Genomic DNA, 27,170 nt, shown 5'->3' on the forward strand with positions numbered 1-27,170 from the left:
ATTTCAGAACATACTCTGTGCTCTCAAATTTGAATGAAATTCTGCTTAGTCTATTTTAAACTTCTCTGTTGTGTTGTGTTAATCTGTAGAACTGTATGCCAGTGAAAGAAGCTGTTATAAATCATTACATAAATATGAAAACTCTTTTCAATGCCTTACACTAAAACATTTCCCACTAAGGGGTCAAGTTTTTATTTTGCAGCTTCAGGAGAAAATAGGAGAACCAAACTCTTGACATGTGGAGAAAGGAGAACCCTGATTTCACTGTTCACAACAAGTGATGCTGCTCAGAGTTCTCCTTTTTTGCTACATAGTCCTGTGGTTAAACAAAACCAAACTGATCACAGAACAAAGGCACTGCTGAAAATTCATAAGCTAATCACTAGTATTGATGTACATCTCCCAGATAGATCAGTTATGGTTTAACGTCTTAAAATGTAATTGCAGCAGCTATAGAAAACAAAGAACAGAAGACAGAAATTTAAAATAATACATCAACTGAAACCAGGCATTTCTGGTGGATAGCAGAGCCAGACATTCAGTAATAACTCACTGCAAGGGTCTGCTAAATAAAGTTACAATTCTGATCATTGGGGTAATGGGAAAATGAGTTTCACAGCCATTCTTACAACCGGCAGAATGCACAGCTAAGAGACACTAAATTAACTCATGAGTTTCTGTATGCCAGGATGTCTTGGGTTGGAAAAGCAAGATGTGCCTGGGGGTGGCTATTGCCATCTGTCAGAGCTGGGGCAGTTCTCTGCTGTCCCTGGGGCAGTTTTTTCTTTCTCTCTCCCACAGCCAATCCTCCCTGCAGGAGATCTCTGCTGTCCATGGCCACTGAGTGTCCCTGCAGGGCTGATCCAATCCCATCATCCCATGGGGAGATGCTGCATTGCCCAGGGGAGGAGCCAAGCATTCCTACCTGGATCCAATCTGAGGTGCTGGCACAGCCCAGCAGCCTTTGCCCAGTGCATTGCCAGAGGAGCAGCTTCTGCTGCCCTGCATGGCCAGAGGGAGCCCAGGCCCATCTGCAGCAGCCCTGGAGCTGCAGAGGAAAACTCCCCCCTTGTGCAGGATCCCTGCTCCAGCAGAGCCACAGCTGGCACTGCAGGAGGGCTGAGCCCCCATGGGATGGGGCTGTGCCACCCCCCTGACACACAGGGGAACAGGTTTTATTCTGACTCCATCAGTCCTGTTTTGTATCACTCCATTTTTATTTTATTTTTATTTTTTCCCTAATAAAGAACTGTTATTCCTACTCCCATATCTTTGCCTGAGAGCCCCTTAATTTCAAAATTATAATAATTCAGAGGGAGGGCATTTACATTTTCCATGTCAAGGGAGGCTCCTGCCTTCCTTAGCAGACACCAAAGCAGAATTGTGCCCAGTGTCAAAGCAGACACTTGGTCATTTCAAACCAAGACACAGGATGTGTACTCTGAAAGTTAAATGCTTGAAATCCTTTTTCAGAAACCTCTATGTATCCCACAATAAAGGGCATGGAAGGCTTGAATCTGTTTAATAATGAACCTGAGAATGACATCCTGAATGCTGCTTGGAGAGGGTCACTCTGAATCAGACACCAGCAAAGAAGCCTCGTTCTCAGCAGTTTAGACTGGTACAGGATTTAAGAGCAATAGAACAAATGATCATGGACAAATAATGATTTGACTGCTTTGGATTTAAAGATGCTTCCTTTGCATTCTGGAGGATGAGCAGAGCCAGACCATCTTAGCATTCAGGTGGGGAAATCAAACAACAGGAAGAAAGGTGCTGCTATTCCTGCAGAATTTTGAGGGTGGGACACTCTTTTCCGGTGGTCAAAACAGCTCACAGGGATTTTCACTAAGTTACTTCACCCTGTTGTCGTTTTCTTAATGCTAACCCTATTATGCTTTCTCTTAATTGCAGCACTGAATATTTGCATTTAAAAAATTGTGAAGCAATTTACTTGCCAGTCATCCCTGTGATTAATTTCGGGAAAATGTGTCATGTTCATAAAAAGTGAGGCTTTTGAGTGCTGTTGTGGCTTCATAGCCTCAACTGGAGGAAATGATGAACAACTCCCTAAAAGATAAATTATGTTTAATGTGTCTCAGTAATTGCAGGAGCTGTAGAAAAAAAAAAGGAATAGAAGAAACTTGAGATAATGTATCAAATGCAGCCAGGCATAAATTACTGCTGAACCAACAAACCAAGGACACTTGGTGAATAAACTAAGACAATGCCAGATAGCAAGGAGCAAAGCAAGGCAAGCTCATCAAATCAGGAATGGGTAATTTTGGCAAAGGGAGATCACAACCACTGACTCACTGCCCAGCAACCCAAAAACTCACTGACTCAAAAGAAGAGAAAGACTGAGCATGAGGACTAATTAGCAAAATAAGTGAGGGAACCATTTAATCAATAGAAGATAGAATACTAGTTAATAAGAGAACTCTGTGACTTGTAGCCTGTGAACATTAATGCCTTTGTTGGTGTATAAATTGTGACAAGTTTTGATAGTCACTGGGCTGGCTTTGTGGATTTGCCACCCAGCACCTCTTTCTGTGCAAGACTGTAAATAAACCAAATACCTCTGTGTGAGGATCAGCCTCTTGCACACAGAGTGAAAAAAGCCATTTTGGGACAAGAGTATGATTTAGAATCTCCTTCAGATTGATCTCCTGTATGATTAAGTGCAAGGATCAGGATGGTGAAAGAGGCCAGGAGAGCTTAGAGCGGCAGTGTCCTGTTGCAGCCCGTGCCCAGCATTCTGCCACCCACAGCCAGAGCTTGGAAACAAGTCCTGTGAGTCACTGCCAGGTGAGGAGTGAGGAGAAAGGGCTGGGTCCAGAGAAGTGTGAGTGCTGTGCAGTCAGACCCATGGAACTCAGTAAGGCAGTTGGAAACCCACCAGAACAGCCAGGAATTGAGAACAGCTGATCAGTTGAGGCAATGGGCAAAACCAGAGGGAGTGAGAAGCAAGGGGGGTTCCTGCATCCAGCTTGCAAAGCCCCTGACTGAACAAAAGTATACTGATGTTGCTTAACAGTTTAGAGCCTATTAACAACAGAAAAAAAAACCCTAAAACACAAAAAAATGAGGGCAGGGGAGCAAAGACAGCAGAAGAGGAAGCATCCTGACCTAGTGATGTTGAGAAAACACCACAAGGTCATGACAAACAACTTGGACTGTTCTGAAGCAGTGCATAAAAGAGAAAATCACACTGTGTGTCACTTTGCTGTCTTGTCAACCATATCCAACACCCTCAGCCTCCAGCAGCCACCGCACAGCCAAATATTTCTCCAGTGAGAATTTAGTTTCATTTCTGCTCCTTCTTGTCACAATGGGAAGGTGGAGCCTGTAAGTAAAAAAGCCTCTGAAGAAGTTTCAGAAAGACACTGCTTCTCCTTTCTACAGGACACTTAGAAGGGTAAGTTTCTCCCTTCCTTCTTCTAAAAAGAATAATGCAATTTTGGTGTGGTTTGCCACCCTGGCTGGTATGGGAAGTCTCACTGGGAGATGGAAAAAACACTCCTCCTGTGGAGGGGGCCCTCACCCACTTGCTTTTTGCATGGAGGGCTGAGGAGGCTGAAAGGGTCCCCTGGATGGCACAGGACCAGCATCCCCAGCAGGCAACACCTGTGGGAGTGGGGCACAGCAGCTTGAGCCAGCAGGTTCTGCCCCAGGTGTGGGTGAACTGACCCACTGAGATGCCTTTTTGTGGGGGAGGTGTCTTGGTCTCTCTGCAAGCCTCTCAGGAACCCTGGGCCAGTCCCGAGTTGGCAGACACCGGGGAGCAGCCCCAACACGGCTGACAGCGGGGAGACACTGTCTGTGTGTGCCCCGAGGGTGCTGAGGGCACCTGGGCTGGCAGGGAGACACTCTCTGTGCCCTGAGGGTACTGAGGGCACCTGGGCTGACAGCAGGGAGACACTCTCTGTGCCCCGAGGGTACTGAGGGCACCTGGGCTGGGGGGAGACACTCTCTGTGTGTGCCCTGAGGGTGCTGAGGGCACCTGGGCTGGGGGGAGACACTGTCTGTGTGTGCCCCGAGGGTGCTGAGGGCACCTGGGCTGACAGCAGGGAGACACTCTCTGTGCCCTGAGGGTACTGAGGGCACCTGGGCTGGGGGGAGACACTCCCTGTGTGTGCCCCAAGGGTGCTGAGGGCACCTGGGCTGAAGGGAAAACACTCTCTGTGTGTGCCCTGAGGGTGCTGAGGGCACCTGGGCTGGCAGGGAGACACTCTCTGTGTGTGCCCTGAGGGTGCTGAGGGCACCTGGGCTGGCAGGGAGACACTGTCTGTGTGTGCCCCGAGGGTACTGAGGGCAGCTGGGCTGGCAGGGAGACACTCACTGTGTGTGCCCCGTGGGTGCTGAGGGCACCTGGGCTGGGGGGAGACACTCTCTGTGCCCCGAGGGTACTGAGGGCACCTGGGCTGGGCCCCTGTGCAGCACAAGAGACACCAGAGACATCGGTAGAAGATAAAGGGCTGACTCTTAGCAGGGGTTAACCCAAGGTTTTATTAGGATCCCAAAGGAGCTCCTGCACCTCAGGGGCCTCCTGCCCACAGCCCCGGGAGATGTGCCAAGGTTACATTTAAAGGGAGGTGGAAACCAAAAGTAGAGAACATTTTACCAACCAATAAGTGACTCTAAGGGATGGATGCTGGGGGATAGACATACAGGACAGCGTATGGGGCAAGGCTTGGGGGGCTGACCCCTGGCCTCTGGCTCATCACTCAACGACTTGGACCGAAACTTCTGGATGGAGGGGATGGGAGGCTGAGTGATTGACAGAGAGCCAGGGTGGGGTTTGGGGATGATCTCATCCCAGGAAAGGGATAACACAGGTAAAGGGAGGGGGGTACAGTCTGGGATAAACCATTTGGGAAAAATATGGGAATACAAAACAAAACTACTTTAGAGTAGTTTCGAGTATTACGAAATATAAAAACACACTACAGGGAGGAAAGGCACATTGTTGCTCAAGTATTTTCCAGTACCTCTGCTATTTATCCATGACATTCTATTAAACAGCCAAGGAAGGAGGAGTTCAGTTGTATTGTAAGGAGTTTCATTTCTGCTGTTCACTAAACATACAGGGAAATGAAAGTGAAAAGCCCAACACATTGCATTATTATTTCCAGGGCTATCACAAAGCTGTCTCAACAGTAGGGATTTCACATTTGCCTGACAGAGCCCCTCCAAGGCCTTTCATGTAGACAGTTTTGTCAAGTCAAGAATTGTATTTTGAGGTGACAGCTGTAACAGATTCAGAATTGCCTTTGATAAATGCATTTGCTGCATTAGTGCTAAATATCCTAAGACTACTCAGTGAGTAATTAATAATTCACAATTCAGTAAAAGTTCAGCAATAATTAAGCTGAGCTTCACCTGGATATCATCTGCTGAATGCTGAACTGCTGTACAGAGGTGTGGCTGCTCTTCTGAGAGGCTTCGGTGAGAAGAAGGCTGGGAGAATTTTACAAGGGCAGGTAGTAATAGGACAGGGGGGAATGGCTTTAAATTGAAAGAAAGTAGCTTTAGATTGGATATTAGGAAAACATTGTGCCCTGTGAGGGTGGCCAGGCCCTGGCACAGTTTGCCCAGCGCTGTGGCTGCCCTGAATCCCTGGAAGTGTCCAAGGCCAGGTTGAACAGGGCTTGGAGCAGCCTGGGACAGTGGAAGGTGTCCCTGCCATGGCAGAGGAGTGGAACAAGATCATCTTTATGTTCTTCCAACCCAAACCATTCTAGGATTCTCTGGCTCTCTGAACTTCTGGCTGTGAGGTGCCCCCTTCTCTGTGAATACAACTCATGTGTTAGAATATCCGTCTCCTTAACTGAGCCAGGTGCAAAGTAAGCAAGTGGTGCCCACTCGTGGCAACTCTGTCTTTTGAAACAGCCTGGTCATGTCCACAAAAGCCAAATATTTCTCCAGTGAGAATTTAGTTTCATTTCTGCTCCTTCTTGTCATAATGGGAAGGTGGAGCCTGTAAGTAAAAAAGCATCTGAAGAAGTTTCAGAAAGACACTGCTTCTCCTTTCTACAGGACACTTAGAAGGGTAAGTTTCTCCCTTCCTTCTTCTAAAAAGAATAATGCAATTTTTTACTGTTATCTTCATTCCTTTTAATATGACAAGGCTGCATAAAGCATCTAAAGTAAGTGTGATTAAACAGGGTTTCCAGGAGCAGGATTTTTTGCTTTCTGGGGTGGAAAAAAATATATATTTGTATTATTTCCTCTTTAAAAGGAGGCAACTGAGAGATGGCATTTAATTTTTTTTTTAAGCCATTATTCAGCAAGATGATCTAGCCAGCACTATTTATGAGTAGGATCATAAGCTTTTCATTGCTTCATTTTCTTTATGAGAAGACAGCTGGAGTTAATAACCATACAACATGGAAACTGTGATGTTTACCCAAATATCCTGAAGTCACAGGGTGCATCAGCCAGAAATCCATGTGCTCCTCTGGCTGGACAGAGAATGAATAAATCCAGGAGCTGTGTGGGTTCAGCACTGCAGCTCTGCACCCTGGTTTTGAGAGATTTTTTAGAATCTTTGGAACTTTTCATCTTCTACAGATGCAAAGCCAAAGGGTCGTTACAGAAAAACAAAAGAACTTTTCAGAACCATGGGCAGGTTGATGTTTGTTTGTGCAGATGTCTGTTGTGCTGGGAGAGGTTTCCCTCACACAGGCAGGCAAATTCTAAAGTAAAGCTCGATGAAATCAGTGTTGTCCTGACAAAGGAGGCAGGGGCAGCTTTGGGGAGAGGAAATTTTTGGCAGACTCTCAGTGTCATGGCGTCATCCAGCTGCAATGTTTCACAAGTGGCTCCTGGCCCATTGTAGAAGGGCTCTTTACAATTGCAGCTTTTTTGTTTCCCCCTTCTCCTTTCTTCCATCCGATGTTGTCACGGCTCAGTACACAAAGAAATCACTATGCCCGTGTGGCACAGGGAAGGGTTACAGAACCCACCCACCCTTTCCTAATCCAGGGGTGTAGCCCTAGGAATCCACATGGGTGTTTATCCTGGTGCTCACTGCAGGTATCTTTGTGCAGGGGTGTTGAGTGTGTGTGTGTGTGTGCACCCTGTGGTCTGCACCCCACCTCGATGTTTGTAAAGGTTAATTAAAGATATTTGGATTTCCCCATGCATCCTCAGCCCTCCCCACATCCCTTCCACCTCTGTGATGGCCATGGGATTTGTCCTAAATACCCACATCAGGTGGGTATTGCAGGATATCTGGATGTTTCCATAATTAATTAATTCCAGAGACCAGGAACTGAGATGTTTGTGATTGACTTTGGTGTACATTGGCCACAAAAAGAACATAAAATGCTGCTGGAGGCTGGGCCAACAGGGCAAACTGGTGTCATGAAGCTGCAGGAACTTTCTGGGCTGGTTTTCCCCCTTCTCCATCCCCTTCTCTCCCCACCTCCACCAGGGATGCCTACAAGGTAAGTCCAGCTCCTGTGCTTTTGGACAGGTGTTAAAATAACCAAGGTCCACCTAAATACAGACATAAAATCCTAAAGTAGCTCCAGAGGTGCTTTGTTGCTTTGTAATGATGAATTCTGCAAGGCCAAAGACTGGAAATGTGTACATTTCCACTGGAACTGTTCATGTTGTAACCCTTTACACAGGGACTGCTGACCCAATCTGGGATTAAAGTGGAGCAGGTTGCAACTAGACTGCTCTGAGAAGTTTTGGAAGCAAAGGGGTCTCACTTGTGACTCAGCAGAAGGACCATGACCTGATTATAATCCATTGTAATCGATGATAGAGCTGTTATTTTGATATTGCACTGGCAATATTTCCATGCTGTATTAGCAATCAATCTAATTAAAGATGCCCACACAGTCACTGTATCCAGTTTCTCATGCTTGGCCCACAGCCTTATCTCAACTGCTCTGCTACAATGTGTGAGTTTTTTCCTAAACTTGTTTTACACATTGAAATTATAACCTGCATTGTGTCTGATCATCCTATTTTGGCATCTGTTTGAATTAGAAAGCCTGTAAACTTAATTCAACCAAAAAAAAAATTAACAGAACAGGAAGTTATTTCGAGCAAAGATGTGGTTCTCCTAATTTGTTTTCTGAAGTGTTTGAGTTAAACAGATCTTGGTTTTGGCAGAGGGAGGCTAAAAAAATTTAGCTTTGAAAAAGGACTCTTGGGTTTTTTTCCTTAAATCACTTTCTCTGGAAATCCCTTTCCCTGCATAATGTCACACCAAAAGCCACTAGTTTCCTCAGTCACCCATAGAAAACAAAACTTTTCCATAAGGAAACGCTGAACAAGGAAATAAAAAGCCTCCTAGTCCTCCCTTCTCTAACATCAGGTGAAAAAAAGTCTGGTTTTGGCAGAGGGTTTTAAGCTGTAGAGGAGGGGACCAAGGTACAGAGCTTCAAAAACAGGTGTCAGACTTGCCCCTGACAAGTATTTCTTCCAAATAAAAGAGGTGAGAGGGGCACTCAGCAGACTATGGATTGGAGCCAGCCCACAGCCCTACACTCCTGACCCCAGGAAGTTAAGAATTCACATTCCCTCCAACCCTGCCCTGATACTGACTGAGCTTCTCCAAACACCTTTCAGCAAATTTTTTCATCGAGGGAAATTTGCTTTTTGCAAAAACTGGTGTAACTTTTTTTTCCCCCAAAAAAACAAATATTGTTTTTTTCTGTTTTGTCTGATCATTGTTGCCAGGTGGAGTCACTCACTTCCCCGTGTTTGGTTTCAGAAGCTGCACCTCGGAGTGGTTGGACCAGGCACTGATCAATATTTAGTGAAGCCCTTACAGACAATCCACGTTCAAGCCCAGTAAATCAGCAGGCCATGGATAATAAGAAAGCAGCACTCAAACAACCTGAAAGAACCAAAAATACCCCCAAGAAAGAGGGGTTTGTATTTTCTTTTGGAAAACCATTTCCAGAAGCTGCTGAAGTGCCTCTCCCACCAGAACCAGAAGATGATTCTGGGCTGTCAGAGAAACCGTTTGAGAGCAAACCTAACTATGACCAGGACTTGAAGAAGAAGTTTTTCACAGAAGAGGATGAGGTATGGCAAGGAGAGGGCACAGATCCTCCCCACTCCTACTCTGTTGCTTCACTTTGTGCCCCAAAATAAATCCCTTTGTCTCTTGGGCAATCTGCACTTGTTAGGTCTAAGAAGAACTTTTGGGATGAGTCCTAGCAATTATTCATGTAAGTGGCAATAGAGGTACCTGCAATTAATCTGCAGACATTAATAATGCAGGTCTAAAAAAAGAGATGGCTGCAGCCTAGAAGCCAATTTAATGTGTGACATATGTCTGTTTCAATCCTAGCAACAAATGCTGAACAGAAGTGATAAAAGTTGAGGGTTTTTTTTTTCTTGAGGCTCTTCAACCCTTAACAGAAATACAGAGAAAGGTTAATAATAACCTGCTTGGGTATTTAACACTGAACACAGGTTGGTTTTAAGTCTGTGACACAGTTATTGAAGTTTTTTGAGAATTTACTAGCTATTAAACATTGTAGTGAAGAGAGTGGGCAGGGGTTACTAAAAAGGGTTTAGAATGCCTGCCTCCAATAATGTGTGCTGCCTTCCTCATCTTGAACCAAAAATCTGCTTTGTTTGAGTGCATCTGATCCATAGACATACTTCTAGAAGTAATTTTCTTGATTAAAAGTGATGGAGAGAAACTTCAGTTTTTCTTTTCAAAAAAATGAGGTTTGAATGTGCCTGGCCCAATATGTCTGAAACATATTGGTGTTCCCAAAATTGCATCTCTAACTGCAGCAGTCACTGGAACATGGAGAGAGGAACGAGGAGAAGAGACCAAGCTGATCTTTATATACTTTAGCTGAGCATATTTAACAGCAGATGGACCAGTTTTGCCAAAGACTGGAAATTGTTTTGTTTTCACATAAATGAAGAGTCTGTGTTAATATCTGGACGTGTGTCAAACCCAGAAAATGACAATAATCAGTCATTTAAAACAACCCACTCATATTCAAGCCTTATGTGAGCCTAAAACGAGGCAAAGAAGGAAGAGCCATGGTGATCTAGAAGATTTCAGCCACCTGTTAAGAATGTTACAGAACTCTTTTGGTGCCTGTGCACAAACTAAATCTTCAAATTCTGAAACAAAGATCTAATAAGCTATTTTTTACCAAATTCAGTGATTTCTGGGATCAGTCTTCATTTGCATACACGTGCTGCAGTACATCTGTGGAAGAGTGGAAGAAAATGGCAGGTTTTTTTTTAAAAAAAACCCTGTTATTAAGAAAAATTAACAGAGCACACTTAATAATGTGTTCTTTATCTTCTCAGGATGGCTTCTAAAATTTGTTATTTTTACTAAGGATGGTCTGTGAGCCACCCTCAACTGTTTCTTTCATATTTACAGACATATGTTTATTACATGGAGATGCAAGGATGCACAGTGATACGAAGTAGAGCTTGATGCCAGTAAATAACTTTTACTAAAGAACGATGAGCAGAAAATGCATCTTTTTTTTTTTCTTTTTTTTTTAATTATGGAAAATTCACTATAAGTTTAACTCCAACAGCCTGCAGAACACACCTTGTATAACCAATATGAGGAGAAGATCCGACCCTGCATTGATCTCGTTGACAGCCTGAGAGCTCTTGGGATAGAGAAGGATCTGTCCTTGCCCGCGATTGCGGTGATTGGAGACCAGAGCTCCGGGAAAAGTTCTGTCCTCGAAGCCCTCTCTGGTGTTGCTCTCCCCAGGGGCAATGGTAAGAATTCACTTTCTCCCATTTTCTCTTAGAAGGGATTTTTTTTTTCTTTTTTTTTTCTTTTTTTTTTTTTTTTTTTATTTTGGTCTCGAATTGGACAATTCCATGACTGAGAAATGGAGGTGTGAGTGAGGCACCACAAGGTAAATCCAAGGCACATGTTCCAGGTGGTCAAGAGACCAGGAGTAAGAAGTGTAGTGTGATTGCTCCAGCTGAATCTGTGCATTTCCCAGAAAGCAGCAGTGCAGCAGAGTATTAATTTCACATGGAAAACCAGTTTTTAAATTTGCTTTTGAGGTTGGTTTGGGTTTTTTAAACTACATTTTCTTACAGATAACTTGTATTATTATTATTATGTGTAAAAAGTGTACAAAGATCTTTACTTAAAGCATTATTTAAGTCAGAGATGATGAAAGACTTTACAGCTCAAGAAGATCCACTTTCCAGCTCTGTGTGTGTATTTTTGCACACATAAATTCTGCACGTTCCATGTGAGTTTGCAATATAATCTAGTCTTTCAGGCTGGAGTTGTGGAAAGGTTTTTCATAGGATTTAGTTGCAGCACTGAAACAGATCATCCAGAGAGGAGCAAAACTCTGTCTGTGGAGGTTTGCAGGGCCAGACATGTCTGGGAAGAGCCATGGTTGACCTCATCTAGCACTGGTGGCAATCCTGCTCTGAGCAGGAAGTTGGACAAGTCCCCTCTGGTGGCATCTCTTGGAACATTTCCACATTTTTTTGTGAAATATTTTTGTGTGAAATATTTTTGTGTGAAACAGGCAACCTTGTGTACACCACACACCTCAAGGCTGTTGTTTCATGCACAATCTCTCTGCCTTTGGAACTGCTGCAGGTATTGTCACTCGGTGTCCCTTGGAGCTTAAACTGAAGAGGTTGCCTGAAGGGCAGGCATGGCAAGGGAAGATCTCCTACAGAAATGTGATCGTGCAGCTCCAGGAAGCCTCTGAGGTGGACAGAGCAATAAGGAAAGGTGAGTGGGTTTAGCTGGCTCCATCTCCTCTGCATCCTCCTCTCAGAATGAGCAGCATCCATGGTGATTGTGGAGTTACACCAAGAGCTGCATTCAGAGCAGATGAAGCTGGGTCAGCAAAACTCATTTCTCTCAAGGGACTTGTACCAGTGCTCCAGTGGTGAAGATGATTTATGATGATGATCCCAGAATGGCCTGGATTAGAAGGGACCTTAAAGATCTTCTAGTTCCAACACCTTGGGCAGGGATACCACCCACTATATCCATGATCCTTTTATCCTGATCCATGATCCTTTTATCCTGATCCATGATAAAGGCTCAGGCTGTGTCCTTACCTGGGTGGTGCCTTGGTGGCTTCCTGGCTTCCTGGTTTGGGGAAGTTGTTTCTCAAATTGTAAACATGCGACCTAAATGGCTCCTGTCATCAGTTCTGAAGCCCAGAGAGTGCTTGAGGTGTCTCTGGCTGGAAATCTTATTATTTTGAGGAAATTGCAAGAAGGCAGAGTGGAGGACAGAGAGCTTCTGCTGGGTACTGTGATCACAGGCTCAGTCACTGCCCTTCACATGTCTCAGCTTTACTGTTACAACACTTCATGCTGGGTAAGAAATCAGTGTTCTTACCCAAAGGGCAGTAAGCACTTGCCCTAAGTGGGAAAGTTGGATTGTCCTTACTTCCTTGACTAGCATGATTCCTAGAGAGGCTACCTGGAACAGAGGCTGGACAGTGTGAAAGGAATAAAGTAGGGATTTATTGAAAAGGCCTTCAAAGGATACAGTACCCAAAGGCTCTTGGGCAGTACAAGAGCCTGGCTACACCCGAGATGGCCACGAGTTTTCACACTTTTGTAAGTTTTGGTCCATTTCCATATTGGGGTTAATTGTCCAATTACAGCTTCAGGTTATACAGTCCCATCCTCCCAGATTGCTCTCCTCAGTTCCCTGTTGTTTGCACTTTTTGGGCCTGAAGCTGCAATGGTGTCCTTGGTTCAGGGCCTGGAAAAGGATTGTTTTTTCTGACTAAACTGTGAGGAGAACTTGCTAATACTTTATATGAAGTTCAAAGTCACACACTAAGGCAGTACAGAATCTAAAAAATATGAAAGCTAAAACTTAAGGCATCAAGCACAGCTCTGCAAATTGTTATTCTTTCTATTTTTTTAATTAGCTTTTCAATACATTATTTGGATATTCTCAAAACTGGCCAGGCAATTGGTATGAATTAAGGTAATTAAAGAGCTGAAAATCTCTGATGAGAATGACTGTGGTTTCCTTGCTTCTCTGTGCTCACAGCTCAAGCATTATTGCCTTGTGGGATCTGGGACAATTTACTCTCAATCTCCCTATCAAAATGTGAAGAATATAAAACAACACCTATATTTATTTCACAGCATCCAAGGATTAGTTAATGCTTACAAAGTCTCTTCTTGTTGAGGAAGAATTTCTACAACTGACCAGTGTTTTACCTGATCCCTTTCATTGTGGTTTATTTACGTGTATTTTGTCTGCATACATGAGAGTCCATAAATGTATGCTCTGTAAAATATTACAGCTCATATTCCAACAGGACTTCACATCAACTTGTTCTGCATGATAATTTCCTTAGATTTTTGCATAAATTGTTATTCTTTCTATTTTCAAATTGGCTTTTCAACACATTATTTGGATATTCTCGAAACTGGCCAGGCAATTGGTATGAATTAAGGTAACTAAAGTGTGTGGCTGGATCTGAAAGAAAACGCCAAGCCTGAAAGAACCTTAGGTGGTAGTTGGTGCATTTCAAAGTCGTTGTGTTCAGCTTCGGTTTGACGCATCATTTGAAGCTTGTATTGATTGCCTTGCTCTTTTCACAGCCCAGGATATTGTGGCCGGTCCTAGAGGTGCCATTAGCGGGCAGTTAATTTCCCTGGAAATTCGCTCCCCTGACGTGCGCGATCTGACACTGATTGATCTCCCTGGAATTGCCAGGGTGGCCGTGGGGGACCAGCCGAAAGACATCGGGGACCAGGTAAAACTCAGCCTCGTGTGCCCATCTGTGCCCAGGGTCTCATTCCTTGAGGGCTCCCAGCAGACCTTTAGTGAAGTAAACAGAATAAATGGAGGGGATCTCTGCTCTTCCTCTGGCTGCCTTGAGAAGAAATGCTGGGAAATGCAAATAAAACTCTGGTAGGATAAGGCCTGCTGTGAGGGTGATGTGCAGGAGCTGAGTGTGTTGTTTCTTCTAAAATACCTTTAAATGGGAGCTTGGAATAAAAGGAGCCCAAACTAAACTAGATATACCAAATAGAAATGAGACAAGATTGGATTGTTCTGGGCTTTGCTTTCTGGGAGGAGAGTAATTTAATTCCACAGTTAGATAGCAATCTTTCTGTTGTATTGAGAAGAAAGCAGCAGATGTGATAAAATCCAAACATTTCCCTTGTTCCCAGCTGTCTGCATGCTCCAGAGATGGAGTCTGTAACACTGCAGCCTGTCAGAAGCTGGGATGGGTGGGAAGTAGAAAAGAGAGGCATCTCTACCAAAATCCAGGTTTAAAAAAAAAAGAATTTATTTACTGTGGAATAAGCACCACAGTCCTCTGTGAAGCTTCTACAAAATAACACAAATTATGAGGAACTCATTTAGTTTGGCATTAAAACATAGAAAAATGTCAGCTAGATGTCATGTGCATCTTCAGTTTTCGTGCTTTTAAAAATTTTCCTAGAATTATTCCACTGAAAAATAAGCCAAAGACATTTGTGCTGCTTTCAGAGATACAAATTTGAGATTTACCAGCACAATCAAGCTTGCTTGCTTTCCATAAGTGTATACCTGCACCTCAGAACCTGATTTTCTTACATGTGTTAGATATCAAATACCTTTAATATTTCTATAATGAAAGATTATACATGCAAAAGAGGTTAAACTCCAAGTAGCTTTCAAGACAGGCTTAACAACATTAGTCTTGTCTCATTCATGCCAGATGTTTGGATTAAACCTGACATAAGAAAAGAGGCTACATTTTTCTGCTGGCCCCTTTCCATGCCATCCTCTAGCATGTAACACTATCCTCAGCATATGTGGCATTTAATGTCATCGGGCAGTGGCTCATATTGCTAGAAATTGTCACATCCTACAAGCAAGTGTCTGATTTCACTGAAGCTCCTCACTGCTGTATTGAATTGCAGATCAAAATGCTACTTAAAAGAATTATTGGCTGCAAAGAGACAGTCAATTTGGTAGTGGTGCCATGTAACGTGGATATTGCAACAACAGAAGCATTGAAAATGGCTCAAGAGGTAGACCCCACTGGAGAAAGGACAATAGGTGAGATCATTTTTTAAGCTATGAGCTGGAAAGGAGGCCAAATGTTTTTTTTTTCCTTCCCATGAGGTCTGATGTTCAGTGTTCTGTGAAATTAGCTACTAGAAGAAGAGGGAAAAAAAAAAAAAAAAAACAAAACAAAACAGCCAACAGCCTAAAGAATGTATTTGCAAGTTTTTCTAGTCCCAATTCTTGAGTAGCTCCAATAATCCCTTAGTTTGGTGTCTTGCTGGCACTCCTATTATGAATAACTGAAAGCTGAAAATCTCAGTTAATGGTAGTTGATGTGAAGCTAATGGTAAAAAAGCTTTGCTTTAAGAAAAAACCTTTAAAGAAAGGTTTGCAAAGCAAAAGGCATGGTGGGAGGAACTGCAGAGTGAGTTTTACTGCCTGGGAGCTGAGAACTTTCTAGGACAGAGAATACAAAAAAAAAAAAAATGCTTTATAAAGCATGGTACAGAGTGTTCCTGCTTGGTGGTTAACTTTCCCTTTTAACTTCACAGGAATCCTCACAAAACCTGACCTGGTGGACAAGGGAACTGAAGAGGCCATTGTTAAAATACTGCAAAACAGGGTAATCCCCCTCAAAAAGGGCTACATGATTGTCAAGTGCCGTGGGCAGCAGGACATCCACAACAATCTGACCTTGGCTGCTGCAATCCAACAGGAGAGACACTTCTTTGAGAATCACAAACATTTCAGGTACTCCTCACAGAAAAGTTCTCATCAAAAACATGTTAAAGTCACCTCAAAGCTCCCTGTTGATTTGCTGAGATTTAACTACTTAGGGGGTTACAAACAGGTATTAGTTATTCTCAATATTTCTCATTGCCCATGTAGGGTTGTGTTTCAGTAACCCATAAGATTTTTACATACTGAATAAACTTTTTAAAAAAATTTTGGGGTTTTTTTGGATGCAAAATACATTGGGGAAATGCTATGAACTTCAGAAGTTCCAAATAGTCCCAAAGAATTCAAGTTAAAGCATCTGAGCACTTCAATCAGGCACTGCAGTATTTCTGTTCACTGGAAAATGTGGAGGAACAGCATGAGAAAGAAAGGCTGTGCTGAGGACACAGGCTGCCCAGATGACTCAGCAGCAAATAAATCATAATACAGAGAATGGCAGCTGACAAGGGTTGTGAACTTCACACATGAAGAAATAATAGAACAGCACACTCATCTACTGTTAGAATTTGCTTTTTTCAGATTTTTCTCTGTTTCCCTTTGCTCAGTCAGTAGCTGTCAAACAACTCCTGAATAAACCCAGAGAGTCCTGGGCAGTTGCCACATCTGCACCAGCATGGCCCAGAGCCCCTTTCTTTACTCCAATTGTGTAAAAGAATTAGTGAAAACAGAGCAGAGCATCAGTGCTGCCTCCTTGCCCTGCACAGCCTGGCTGTCCAAACCCACCTTTTCCTCTTTTTTCACAGGGCTTTTATGGAACAGGGAAAGGCTACTATCCCCCGTCTGGCAGAGAAGCTCACAGATGAACTTGTGAAACACATTATTGTAAGTAACAGAAGTCCCATACCGAGAGTTACTTCCTAAAAACAAGTTCAACCCTTCAGCCTTGGGCTGCAGTTGGATTTCATCTTTATGTGCTTACTGATGCTTCAACTCAATGTTCAGAGAACAAACTGAACTGAGAGGCAGAGGTAAAAAGCCCCACTCTGTCCTCAGATTTGCCTTTTAACTGCAGATCAACAATGAACAAATTATTTCATCTATTTGTGACTCATAAATCCTGCCTTTTCAATGACAGCCATGATATTTCTTTTTGTTTATGAGTGTTGATCACCTGGGTGACGAGTTACTGCTGTCAGCTTACTGAAACAGTGATTACTATTCCACTGAAAATGTCTTCAAAACATCAAGATGTTCTATTATATTAATATACTAGTGTAAGGCTATTGGGGGTTTTTATTTGGTATAACTATATCTGCATGTAATATATCTTATTGCAGATAAATATATCTGTAATTCATCTTATTCCATTAAGAGAAGATGCTAAAATATAGGGAACATCTAAATTCAGTCTCAAAGGAGAAAAAGAAATTATTTATGTAAATTTACAGAAAAGAAGCAACTAAACAGCCATGTTGCATCAGGTATTTATCAGGAATTGAGCAGTCACCACTTTCCTGGCACAACCTGTGAGGACATTGGTTTTGGCTCACTGTGGGTGAAATTTTGCCCTAGACTGCAGCTGTTCTGCCCAGCCCTCAGTGAGGTCCAGCCTGATCCCTCAGGCAGATCCTGCCTGCTGAGTTCCCTCAATAAAGGCCATATTTGCTTTTCTGTGTTATCCCACTATACACATGGGATTGGCAGCAAGTTCTTGGATTTGTAAAAACAGCAAAGATCCCATGCAGGTGTAGATCACTCTTAGAGGGATTTTGTTTTCCTTCCAAAATCAGAGAAGTTCAACCTATCTCAATGTTCTTCTTCACTGTCTCCTCCGCAGAAAACTTTGCCAGCACTGGAGAGCCAAATTCATGACATCCTCTCTAAAACATCACAGGATCTGCAAAGGTACAAGAGAGGCACACCCGAAACAGAGTCTGAGAAGCTGTTTTTCCTCACAGATGTAAGTATCAGTATTGGTCACAGAGCAGAGCAAGGAGGTAACTGTAATAGAGAAAAAGAAACTGCCTGAAATTATCAAAACACCAGCATGGACCACTGGGAAGTTTGGGGTATCCATCATTTTAGTGAGGGTAACATAGACAAACCACACTTGCAAAAATAATGGACCACAGGAGCTCACCTTCTAACAATTTTTTCCTGTGATTATGGACATGAAAATTAAACAACTTGGTTGACTGGGTCAAAATCAAGTATCTTAGCAAAGGAAAACAAACTCCTGCATGCTCAACACTTTGAAGGGTTCCCATTGGTTACAGGACTCATAAGATCAAATGTATTCCTGATATGAAAATGTGGTTTGCAGGTCCATCTAAGTGCCTCATCTCACAGAGTTACTCCCTGAGTAAACCTTCAGTAGGCTTTAGAGGTGTTTGTGGAAGCTCATCAGACTTCATGCAAGTCTGGCCTATTAGAATTTAGTAAATGGCTCTAAAAGTCTGCAGGGGAAAAAACAAAAGAATATAAAGTTTGTTCTCCTCTAGCTATTACAGTTTGGGAGGAAAAAAAAAAACAAAACCCAAACCAGGACCTAAGTGCATAAAAGATGTAAGAAAGGGATGTTTTTTATGAACTGTGTCCCTGCTTTAACATCAAACTGCAGATTTACTTAACATCCACAGATTAAGCTGAAGAAATGAAACGTCACTAAATTGCCTGCTTGTTGTTCAATTCACTGCAGTTGATCAAACTCTTCAACCAAGACATCTCTCAGAGCACACGAGGAGAGGAGCAGCTGTTTGGGGATGAGGTCAGGCTGTTCACCAAGATCCGCAAGGAATTCCGCACGTGGGGCGCGATTCTCCTGGAGTGTGCTGCGAGGGGTAAGCACAGAACAGGCTCAAGCTGGGCCAAGGGAAATGCAGGCTGGATATTAGGAAAAGGTGTTTTACAGAAAGGGTCATAAATGTCTGGAATGATCTTCCCAGGGAGGTGGTAGAGTCACCATCCCTGGATGTGTTTAAAAACAGACTGGATGTATTGTAAATTCAGGTCCACCGACAAAGGAAGGAATGATGAGGAGGACGCCATCTTATCAGAAGGCTAATTTATTACTTTATTATACTATATTATATTAAAGAATACTAAACTATACTAAAGAATACAGAAAAGATACTTACTGAATGCTAAAAAGATAATAATGAAAACTTGTGACTCTTTCCAGAGTCCTGACACAGCTTGGCCCCAATTGGCCAATGAGGCAAAACAACTCACACCAGAATCGAATGAAACAATCACCTATGGGTAAACAATGTCCAAACACATTCCACATGAGCACAACACAGGAGAAGCAAATGAGATAAGAATTGTTTTCCTTTTCTCTGAGGCCTCTCTCGCTGCCTTTCAGCTTCCCAGGAGAAAAATCCTGGGCGAAGGAGTTCTGAGAATGTGATTGGCACAGGATGTGGCACTCAGTGCCAGGGTTTAGTTGAGGTGTTGGGGCTGGCTTGGACTCCATGATCTTGAAGTTCTCTTCCAGCCCAGTGATTCTATTAATTCTGTGAGCCCATCCTGGCAGCTGACCTGAGAGCCCATCCCCTTGCTTTTAAACCCAAACACAGCATCTTCAGTAAATGTTTTCCAAGAAAATTAAGAGCAAGAAGCCAGGAGCATCCATCTGTTGTGGTGTCCTGGGGACACAGACACGGTTTGTGTTAAATGCTGTCATTACAGAGAGCTTGTCTCTCTTCTCCCACCACAGCAATAAAATCAAGACACTGGCACAGAATTTGTTGGTGATATTCTGAACCATTCTTCTAAGCAACAGCAACATCAATGCATAGTAATAAATAATAACAATCTAGATAATAATTTTTATTTTTGCTCTTAATGTTTTTATTTTATTATTGCTATTAATATTTTAGAATCTGGGTGGGGTTTTTTTCCACTTTAGCTCTGGGCTAAGGTGATACCTCACACAAAAATATTAGCAAATTTGTATAGTATCAACAAAGTTATATCTTAAATAAAAATAACTAGTCAACAGTAGATTCCCCAGAAAAAGTGTTCAGTGAGTTTGGAGGTTTGTTTTGTTTAAAACTTGGAAGTGACTGGTAATGGCCATCTACTTCTGTGAGGGTAAAAATGCCAAGAAGAACCAGAATTTTTGTGGCCCACCATAATTTCTGTCAGTCAGATGCTTGATGCAATGTGTGAGATGGCTCATTCAGAGAACAACAACATGTTAGCTCTGTTCTGTGGTAACAAAAAATAATCTCAGTAGTTTTTCCTCTCAATAACATCTCAAAGAGAAGAATAGACTTTCTTCTTAAACCTGAAACATATACATTGAGTGATTTAGTGGCAAAGCAATGTATTTTACCATTACAGCTAAAAAAACCGTTCCTGGTAAAGTGTGGAAATATGAAGACCAATACCGTGGACGGGAGTTCCCAGGCTTCAGCAACTACAGGACTTTTGAGGACATTATAAAAGAGCAGATCAGAGAACTGGAGGAGCCAGCAATTGAGATCCTGAACAATGTGATGAGTATGGCCCAGCCCATGGGAGGCTCTTGTGTGGGGGACACTGCTGGGCCTGACAAGTTTATTTTCCAGGAGAAGCTGATGCTCTCAGGATCCTTCAGAGTGTGGAAATAAATCTGATTCAGCTTGGGGATTGCTCCTTCTCTAGAGCCTTCAATCTCTACACATGGTCTCCAGCATTTGTTAATGCTTTTCCCAGTGGCTCTTGGAAGGGAATTAGAAAATAATTATAATAAATAGAGCATAACTATAAAAAAATAGAAAATAACTGTAATAAATAACACGACAAGGAAGCAGTACAGTAGAAGTACCTGGTAATAAGTGGTCACATTCTTGGACCTGGAAATCTAAATTTCTGCTTGTTTGTATGTGTCATAAAGGCAGAGTGCACCAGTACAGCAGCTCAGTTATTTCTGAATGGAGAAAATTAGTAGTCTCCCAAGTCTCATATTAACAACAGCTTAAAACCCTCACTTACTTACCTGACTTTATTTTGTCTCTCTGTTCTTCCCTTAGGACTGGTTGAAGAGAAATTTATGGAGCTTGCTAAAAGGAATTTTGCTAATTATCACAATCTAAGCAGAATTGCCATGGTGAGACACTACTATAAGCTGAGATTCTCAAAAGACAGAATGGCATTTGTAAATACATCCATGCTTGTGGTACCTGTCTCACTGCATTACCCTTATGCAAGTGTGGAATTTCTTGCAGGAAAATAAGAAAGAGCCTGAAAATGATAGCATGATTATAATGGCAATAATGAAAGTGCATTTTGCACAACTTTGACAAGGTCTAATATATACATTCTTTATTCATTCTGCTCAAATTCTTGACAGTGCAAAGAAAACCTGGTGTGGCTACCTTGAAGAGTTTATCATGAGTGTCAGATTTAAGTCCTGCAATGATTTGACTGCTGAACTGTTTTCTCCTCTCTGAAAGCAAGCCAGGGCTTTAGCCAGTGCAGGAATCTCATCTTTGCTGAAAGGGAGCAGGAACAGACAAACCAAAAATCATCCAGCCATGAAAAAACTACAAGATGGCTGTTCACAGTTTGGGCATTAGCATGTTTTGGGGTGGTGTTCAGTGGTGTGGATGTCCTTGAAGGCCTTTTCTCAGAAAGAGCTTTGAGGAAAAGATGAGAAGCATTGAGGAAAAGACCAGAAGCAATGCTGGCAGCCAAGAAACAGAGTCCACTCACAGGGTACTGCTGAAAAAGGAAACTCAGAGGCAAATGTGAGTGAAATGTGTGGTTTGCTCTTTCACTTGCATGGTCAAACCCTACTGAGCTCCCAGGTCAACCAGACAGTGAACAAATAAATTATTTCATCCAAACACAGAGGTGTTCAGGCAGGGTCTTTAGGTGTAACACAATGAGAGGAATGAAGAGGGAAGAAGTCCTGGCAAACATTGGACGTGAGAAAATATAGGGGGTGTTTTCTTAGGAATACCAGGAAAGCATTTTAAGGGAATTTGAGCATGACTGAGGGAACTTTGCCACCCCCACAGACTTTTATGTGGAAGTATCAAAAAGACCAGAAGGAGTCAGATGGCTGCAATAAAAGCACCAGACAGACAGGGGTTAGACAGGGTTGGTTTACTGACTACAGATCTTTTCCTTTGGGTTTCAAGCACCAGGTTTGGAGTGATCCCACTCATGTGTAAGGAGGGGACAAAACTGCCACATTTTCCTGCTCTTTCACAAGAGAGAGACCACAATCCAAAGCATTACTCCATGTTCCCATGTTCTGAGAACAGACAGTGCTGCACAAGGACAGTTGAACACTGTGCCCACCTTCCCATTCCCTGGGGACACTGCTAAGCACCGGCACCTTCCCAAAGGGAGCAAATGTCTCAGAACTTCTTGTTCCTTTCTTTTGTAGGTGAAAATTGAAGACATTGGACAGAAACAAGCAGCAGATGCTGTAAGACATATCCGGGCCCAGTTTAAAATGGAGAAAATCGTGTACTGCCAGGATGACCTTTACATTGGTGATTTAAATACTCTTAAGGCACAAAACGCTTTCAACGGGTCCCCAGAAACAACTCTGAAGTCTCAGATTGCTGCAAAGGACCCCTCTCTTGTCACGGAGATGGTTTGTCACACCAGTGCCTATTTCTGTGTGAGTTCACAGGCAGATTTGCTGCCCCCTGAATGCCACAGCAGATCCCCCTCAGCCAGATCCTGTTGGAGTCAATGCAGCCTTGTCTGCCCTGCTAGCACTGTGCAGGGAACAGCCAGGGGTATCTCAGTGTCTCATTCAGGTACATGCTCAGCTTCTCTGCAAACTACCTGGAGCTTCTGACCAGTCAGGGCAAAGCTGGGCTCTATCAGCAGGATGCAGGATATGGTGATTAGAAAGGTCTGAGTGTGCCAAAGTGACAGCTGGCTCCCAAACCACTTGTTAGCTACCTCCCAGTCTGGCTCAGGTCAGCCTCAAGCCACTCTGCACATTCCTGCAGCCAGCAGAAAGTGGTGTCAGTGGCTTGAAGTCAGATCTTAAACTGCTACAGCAGGAGGAGCAATAATAAAACATTACATTAAAATATATCAGCTGTCTGTAGGGATCAGAGTGCATCTGCTGTACTGCAGATAGCACCCTGTAAGTGAAATCTCTGAAGACAAATGGGGTGTTTTAACAAAGGATCACATTAAAGAAAGGAAACAGAACATGCAGGATCAAGATTTGCTTTGTTGTAAAACTCCCTCAGAAAGCAACAAGTTCAATATTAATAATTCAGGAAGGTGGGTAGCAGCTCACTTTGAATTCCAAGAGCAGGTTTTGTGTCAAATTCCTGCAATTAAATGGTCAGGCTGCTCAGGCTGATGAAGACAAAACCCTTGATTTTCATTGAAACAAAGACAGAAGTGGCTTTGTCCATCCCACCTTACTACACACTCTGCTATATGTTTTATCTGCAGTTAAATATTTTTATAAATGACCTGACAGCCATTTTCAACAATCCCCCAAATGCCAGGGCACCACAGCTCCATGGAACTGACTTATGCAAGGTCAAATAGAGTTTGAACGAGATGGAAGTTAAGTATCCATGGCTGCCTAGACCCTACAGGACCCACAAATGCCATTTTCAAGTTGTGCTACAAAAAGAAAGACAGAACCTCTCAATTGCAGCCAGGCACTTAGGTCTAAGTGCTCACCCAGCACCAGGAGGGCTGGAAGCAGGGAGAGGGAGCTCAGAGCTCAGAGCTGGGAGAGGTTTAGAACCTCATGTTGCCCTAAAGCACCAGGTGGGCCCCCAAACCCTGTGGATTTCCATGGGAAAAGGGCCCCAAAAGCTCTTCTGGATCAATCTGTTTGCATCCATAGATGAACCAGGCAGTTGGTCAGGTCAGAGAGGAGATTATCTCATGGAGATAAAAACAGATGTAATGTAGGCACAGTCTGGTCTCACTGCTGCTGAAGACATTTCCCCTTAAGGCTAAAGATTCCTCCAAAGCTGTCTTAAGTTTAAAAGGACAACCACATCAGAAATGCCATCTAAATGCTACCATCTAATAGAGGAATTTACCAGCTTTGGGAAAGATCACTCCCTGATTTCCTGCATCAAAACCTATTGTAAGCATTCAGTGAAGACAGGCTGGACATCAGAAACTGGGCACAAGTTCTGTTTGTCAGGAATGTCCTCCCATAACTTGTCCCAGTGACAGCTGACAGAGCTGAGCAGAGGACAATCTGCCTTGGCTTTAGTTTGCTGAGGGAAGAAAAGCAACAGCTGACACCCCTATTACTCTTAATTTTTAGATTTCAGGCACAAAAGACATTGGTTGCAAAGATTTTTTTTAGTTCATAGCAGCACTCCCTTCTTGAACAGTAACTCAGGCCAACATTTTAAGACCTTGGAACCACTTTTTTTTACCAGATTACCTATAGACCCTTAATTTTTCAGTTCTTTTTACCAATTTAGTATTTTGCCATTTTCTTCCTCCATCTCACAGGAAGCAAGCAAACGCCTTGCCAATCAGATACCTCTGATCATCCTGTCTTCTGTCCTTCATGACTTTGGAGAAAACCTGCAGACCTCAATGCTGCAACTTTTACAAGAAAAAGAGAAGTTAAACGTTCTCCTTGATGAGGATTCTGAAGCTGCTAAAATCAGGAAGAACCTCAGCCAAAGAGTTGATCGTCTCAACAAAGCCTGCCAGTACCTGAGAGAATTCAGCTTGTTGTAATGTCTTTGTTTTTCATAAGGTTTTTTTTTTTCTCCTCATCTTCTAGCATTACTGAAGAATTTAGTATAATCCCATAAAAATGTAGCATCAGCCCAGACCTTTAATACTAATTTCTAGTGTTCAGTTTTTCTTTATTTTCCAAAATCATATGCAAACAGCTGCCTTTGCATAAAGAGCTCCACTGGGGGAGTTGTGATTAAATAAACATTATCCCATTTTTAAACATTTTCTTTTTGAACTCTGTGCAACTACTGGAATAATCATTAAAAAGCTAACACTCTGAGGATTGTATGTTTTGTTGGGGTTTTTTTTTTTTCTCTCTTTTTAATGATGGAAGCTGTACAATTCACAAACTGTAGAAATCAAATTATCTAGCTTTCCTCAATGAAGTTTAATGCATGACAGCGATGATCTCCCACTTCCCTTTGTGTTTTTGGCTTGCTGGGGTTGTTCTCTTTCCTGCTATCACCTAAAAGACACCTCTGCAAAGTGTCACCACTAAATCTCAGCCCAGGGGGCAGAGAGGAACTCACAGCAGGCATGAAACCCTTCCAGCCTAGAAGGAAAAGAAAGTTTATTTCCTTTATGTGCCTGGTGCATCCAGAGGATGCCATTGGCTCAGTTCAATCTCCTTTCCCAGCTCTTTCATTTGCAGAAGGCCAAGAGGCTCTTCCTCTCAGGTGTCTGCAGCATCACCTGAAATTTTGGGATTGATGGGCAGGATTGGATGTCCAAAAGGAAAGAATCCCAGGATGTTAAACAGTACAAAGGTATCTCAGCATGTGTTTTGCTGCCTTTCTCATTTCCCTCCCCAGGGCAAGGAGAACCTTTCCAAAAGCTCTTTCAGAAAATATCACAGTGACATGAAAAATCCCTTTACAACTATTTCTTCTCCGGGGAAGCTGAGAAGCTTCAGGTTCTCCTTGTTTTGCTTTGGAATGTGATTTGGAGATTGTTTACCCAGCATTTGAAGTGTTTGAATTTAATGACCAATCATGATCCAGCTGTGTTGAGGTTCTGAAGAGTCACGGGTTTTTATTCTTCATTCTTGTTAAATCTTCTGATGTATCCTTTCTCTTTCTGTAGTATAGTTTTAGTATAGTATAATATAATATCATAATACAATAAATCAGCCTTCTGAGAACATGGAGTCAGATTCATCTCCTCCCTCATCCTGGAAACCCTCACAAACACCACACTTTCATTTCATGAAAGCTGATGCAAAACACATCACACACACTTTGTTCATGACATTTTTCACATGGAAGATTTGGTTTGATAACCAGAAGTAATGTCTGCATCCAGCTAGAAAAAATGTGCTTATACCAGTGTGTGATGTAGTAATTTCCAAGTTTCCTACAAGAGAAGCCTTCTCCTCAGGCTGGGTATGACAGAAAGGGTTTGTCCCTTTGGCATGGAACTGCAGCTGGTGCCTGACTTTGGGTACAGCATTCACCCCAACATCCAGCTTCCTCAACCTTCTTCAACACTGCAGCCAATTTCCCCTTCCTCCCAGTACATTATTTTGCTATTAGTGACTTGCAGTGCTGCAAGAAGCCTCAGAAAAAGCGCCTCGTACCTGTAACAGCTTCATTTTTAATTTGTTTTGAATGTACTTTAAACTCGTTGGTTGTTTCCCCCATCCCCCAAGGTGCACAGGTGCTATTGCAAACACCCATCTCACACCTGGAGAGGAAAGGCAAGGACACATTGCTGCAGGCAGCAGGAGGGAGAATGACAGAATAGGGTGTGACTCCCTCAAGCCACTGCCCGCAGGCTAAACTTCTTTATCTAATTCAATTAAATCACAGTGATTTCATCAGACCCAGCCACCAAAACCACTCAGCATTCCTGGACATCCTGCTCTATTTATTTCCCTGAGTTTGTTCATGGACCTGAAATATTGGAATTTAAATAATCTCTCAGCTCACCCTCTTGAGTTGTTTTTCTTTTTTTTTTTTGTTTTTGTTTGTTTGTTGTTGGTTTTGTTTTTTTAATCAGACTCTCAAAGCACTTCATACACTGAATCCAGCAACTGTTTTCAAAACCAAAATCCAAATAAACAGATATAAAGCACAACTAAGGAAAACTATTTGTAAAAAAAAAAAAAAAAGAAAAAAAAAACCAATTTATTTGGTGCAGTGTTTACATGTAAGATAATTGCATTTCAGTTCCAAAAGAGAAAACAAGACTAGTAGAGTCATTTCATTCAATAAAGATTTATCCTTAACAAAGTGACTTGATATGGCTTTTTGATCCTCTACCACAATTATAAATTATTTTCAAAATCCTCAGTCAGGTGGCACTCGGATACAAATTATATTTTGCTAAAAACATACAGGTGGATACATAAAGGAGAGCTCTAAGGAATCAGAAGCCAAATTTAACAAATGAGGTAGTTCATCCTGTCCTGCAGAAACGCAGCTTTGTGTTTCCTTGTACAAAACATCCCATCCCTGTGTGTGTGTGTGTGCAGCTCCAGGTGCAGCACAGCCTGCCTGGACTCCTTTGCCCTTCCACAGCAGGGAGAGGTCAAAAGTCACCTTCAATGTGCTCAGCCAGGGACCTCAGCACTGAGACTGCTCCTGCTGCAGCTCTGGGGCATCCCTGTCCTGGGCATCCCTGCCTGAAGCATCCCTGTCCTGGGCATCCCTGTCCTGGGCATCCCTGTCCAGAGCATCCCTGCATGGGGCATCCCTTCCTGGAACATCCCTGCCTGGAGCATCCCTGTCCAGGGCATCCCTGCCCTGGGACATCCCTGCCTGGAGCATCCCTGCCTGAGACATCCCTGTCCTGGGCATTCCTGCCTGGAGCATCC

The 27,170-nt window shown here is 42.9% G+C and overlaps 1 protein-coding gene across 2 annotated transcripts; it reads left to right on the forward strand.

The window, feature by feature from the left end:
- Window positions 1–5,903: 5,903 nt before the first annotated feature.
- LOC129134994 (interferon-induced GTP-binding protein Mx-like) lies at window positions 5,904–24,635 on the forward strand. Of its 2 annotated transcripts, none has more exons than XM_054654818.2 (14): window positions 5,904–6,052; window positions 8,735–9,051; window positions 10,548–10,740; window positions 11,594–11,731; window positions 13,582–13,736; window positions 14,896–15,034; window positions 15,535–15,733; window positions 16,465–16,543; window positions 17,499–17,621; window positions 18,360–18,501; window positions 20,009–20,167; window positions 20,680–20,756; window positions 22,044–22,283; window positions 24,119–24,635. In XM_054654818.2, the coding sequence occupies exons 2-14, from the start codon at window positions 8,830–8,832 to the stop codon at window positions 24,350–24,352; spliced, it is 2,100 nt and encodes a 699-aa protein (XP_054510793.1). In that variant the 5' UTR covers window positions 5,904–6,052; window positions 8,735–8,829; the 3' UTR covers window positions 24,353–24,635. The 2 variants fall into 2 exon arrangements, with proteins under 2 accessions (XP_054510793.1, XP_077027150.1); XM_077171035.1 differs by having other exon boundaries at window positions 5,967–6,052; window positions 8,701–9,051.
- Window positions 24,636–27,170: the final 2,535 nt, after the last annotated feature.

The sequence above is a fragment of the Agelaius phoeniceus genome, chromosome 2, assembly GCF_051311805.1.
Source record: "Agelaius phoeniceus isolate bAgePho1 chromosome 2, bAgePho1.hap1, whole genome shotgun sequence".
Taxonomy (NCBI): Eukaryota; Metazoa; Chordata; class Aves; order Passeriformes; family Icteridae; genus Agelaius; species Agelaius phoeniceus.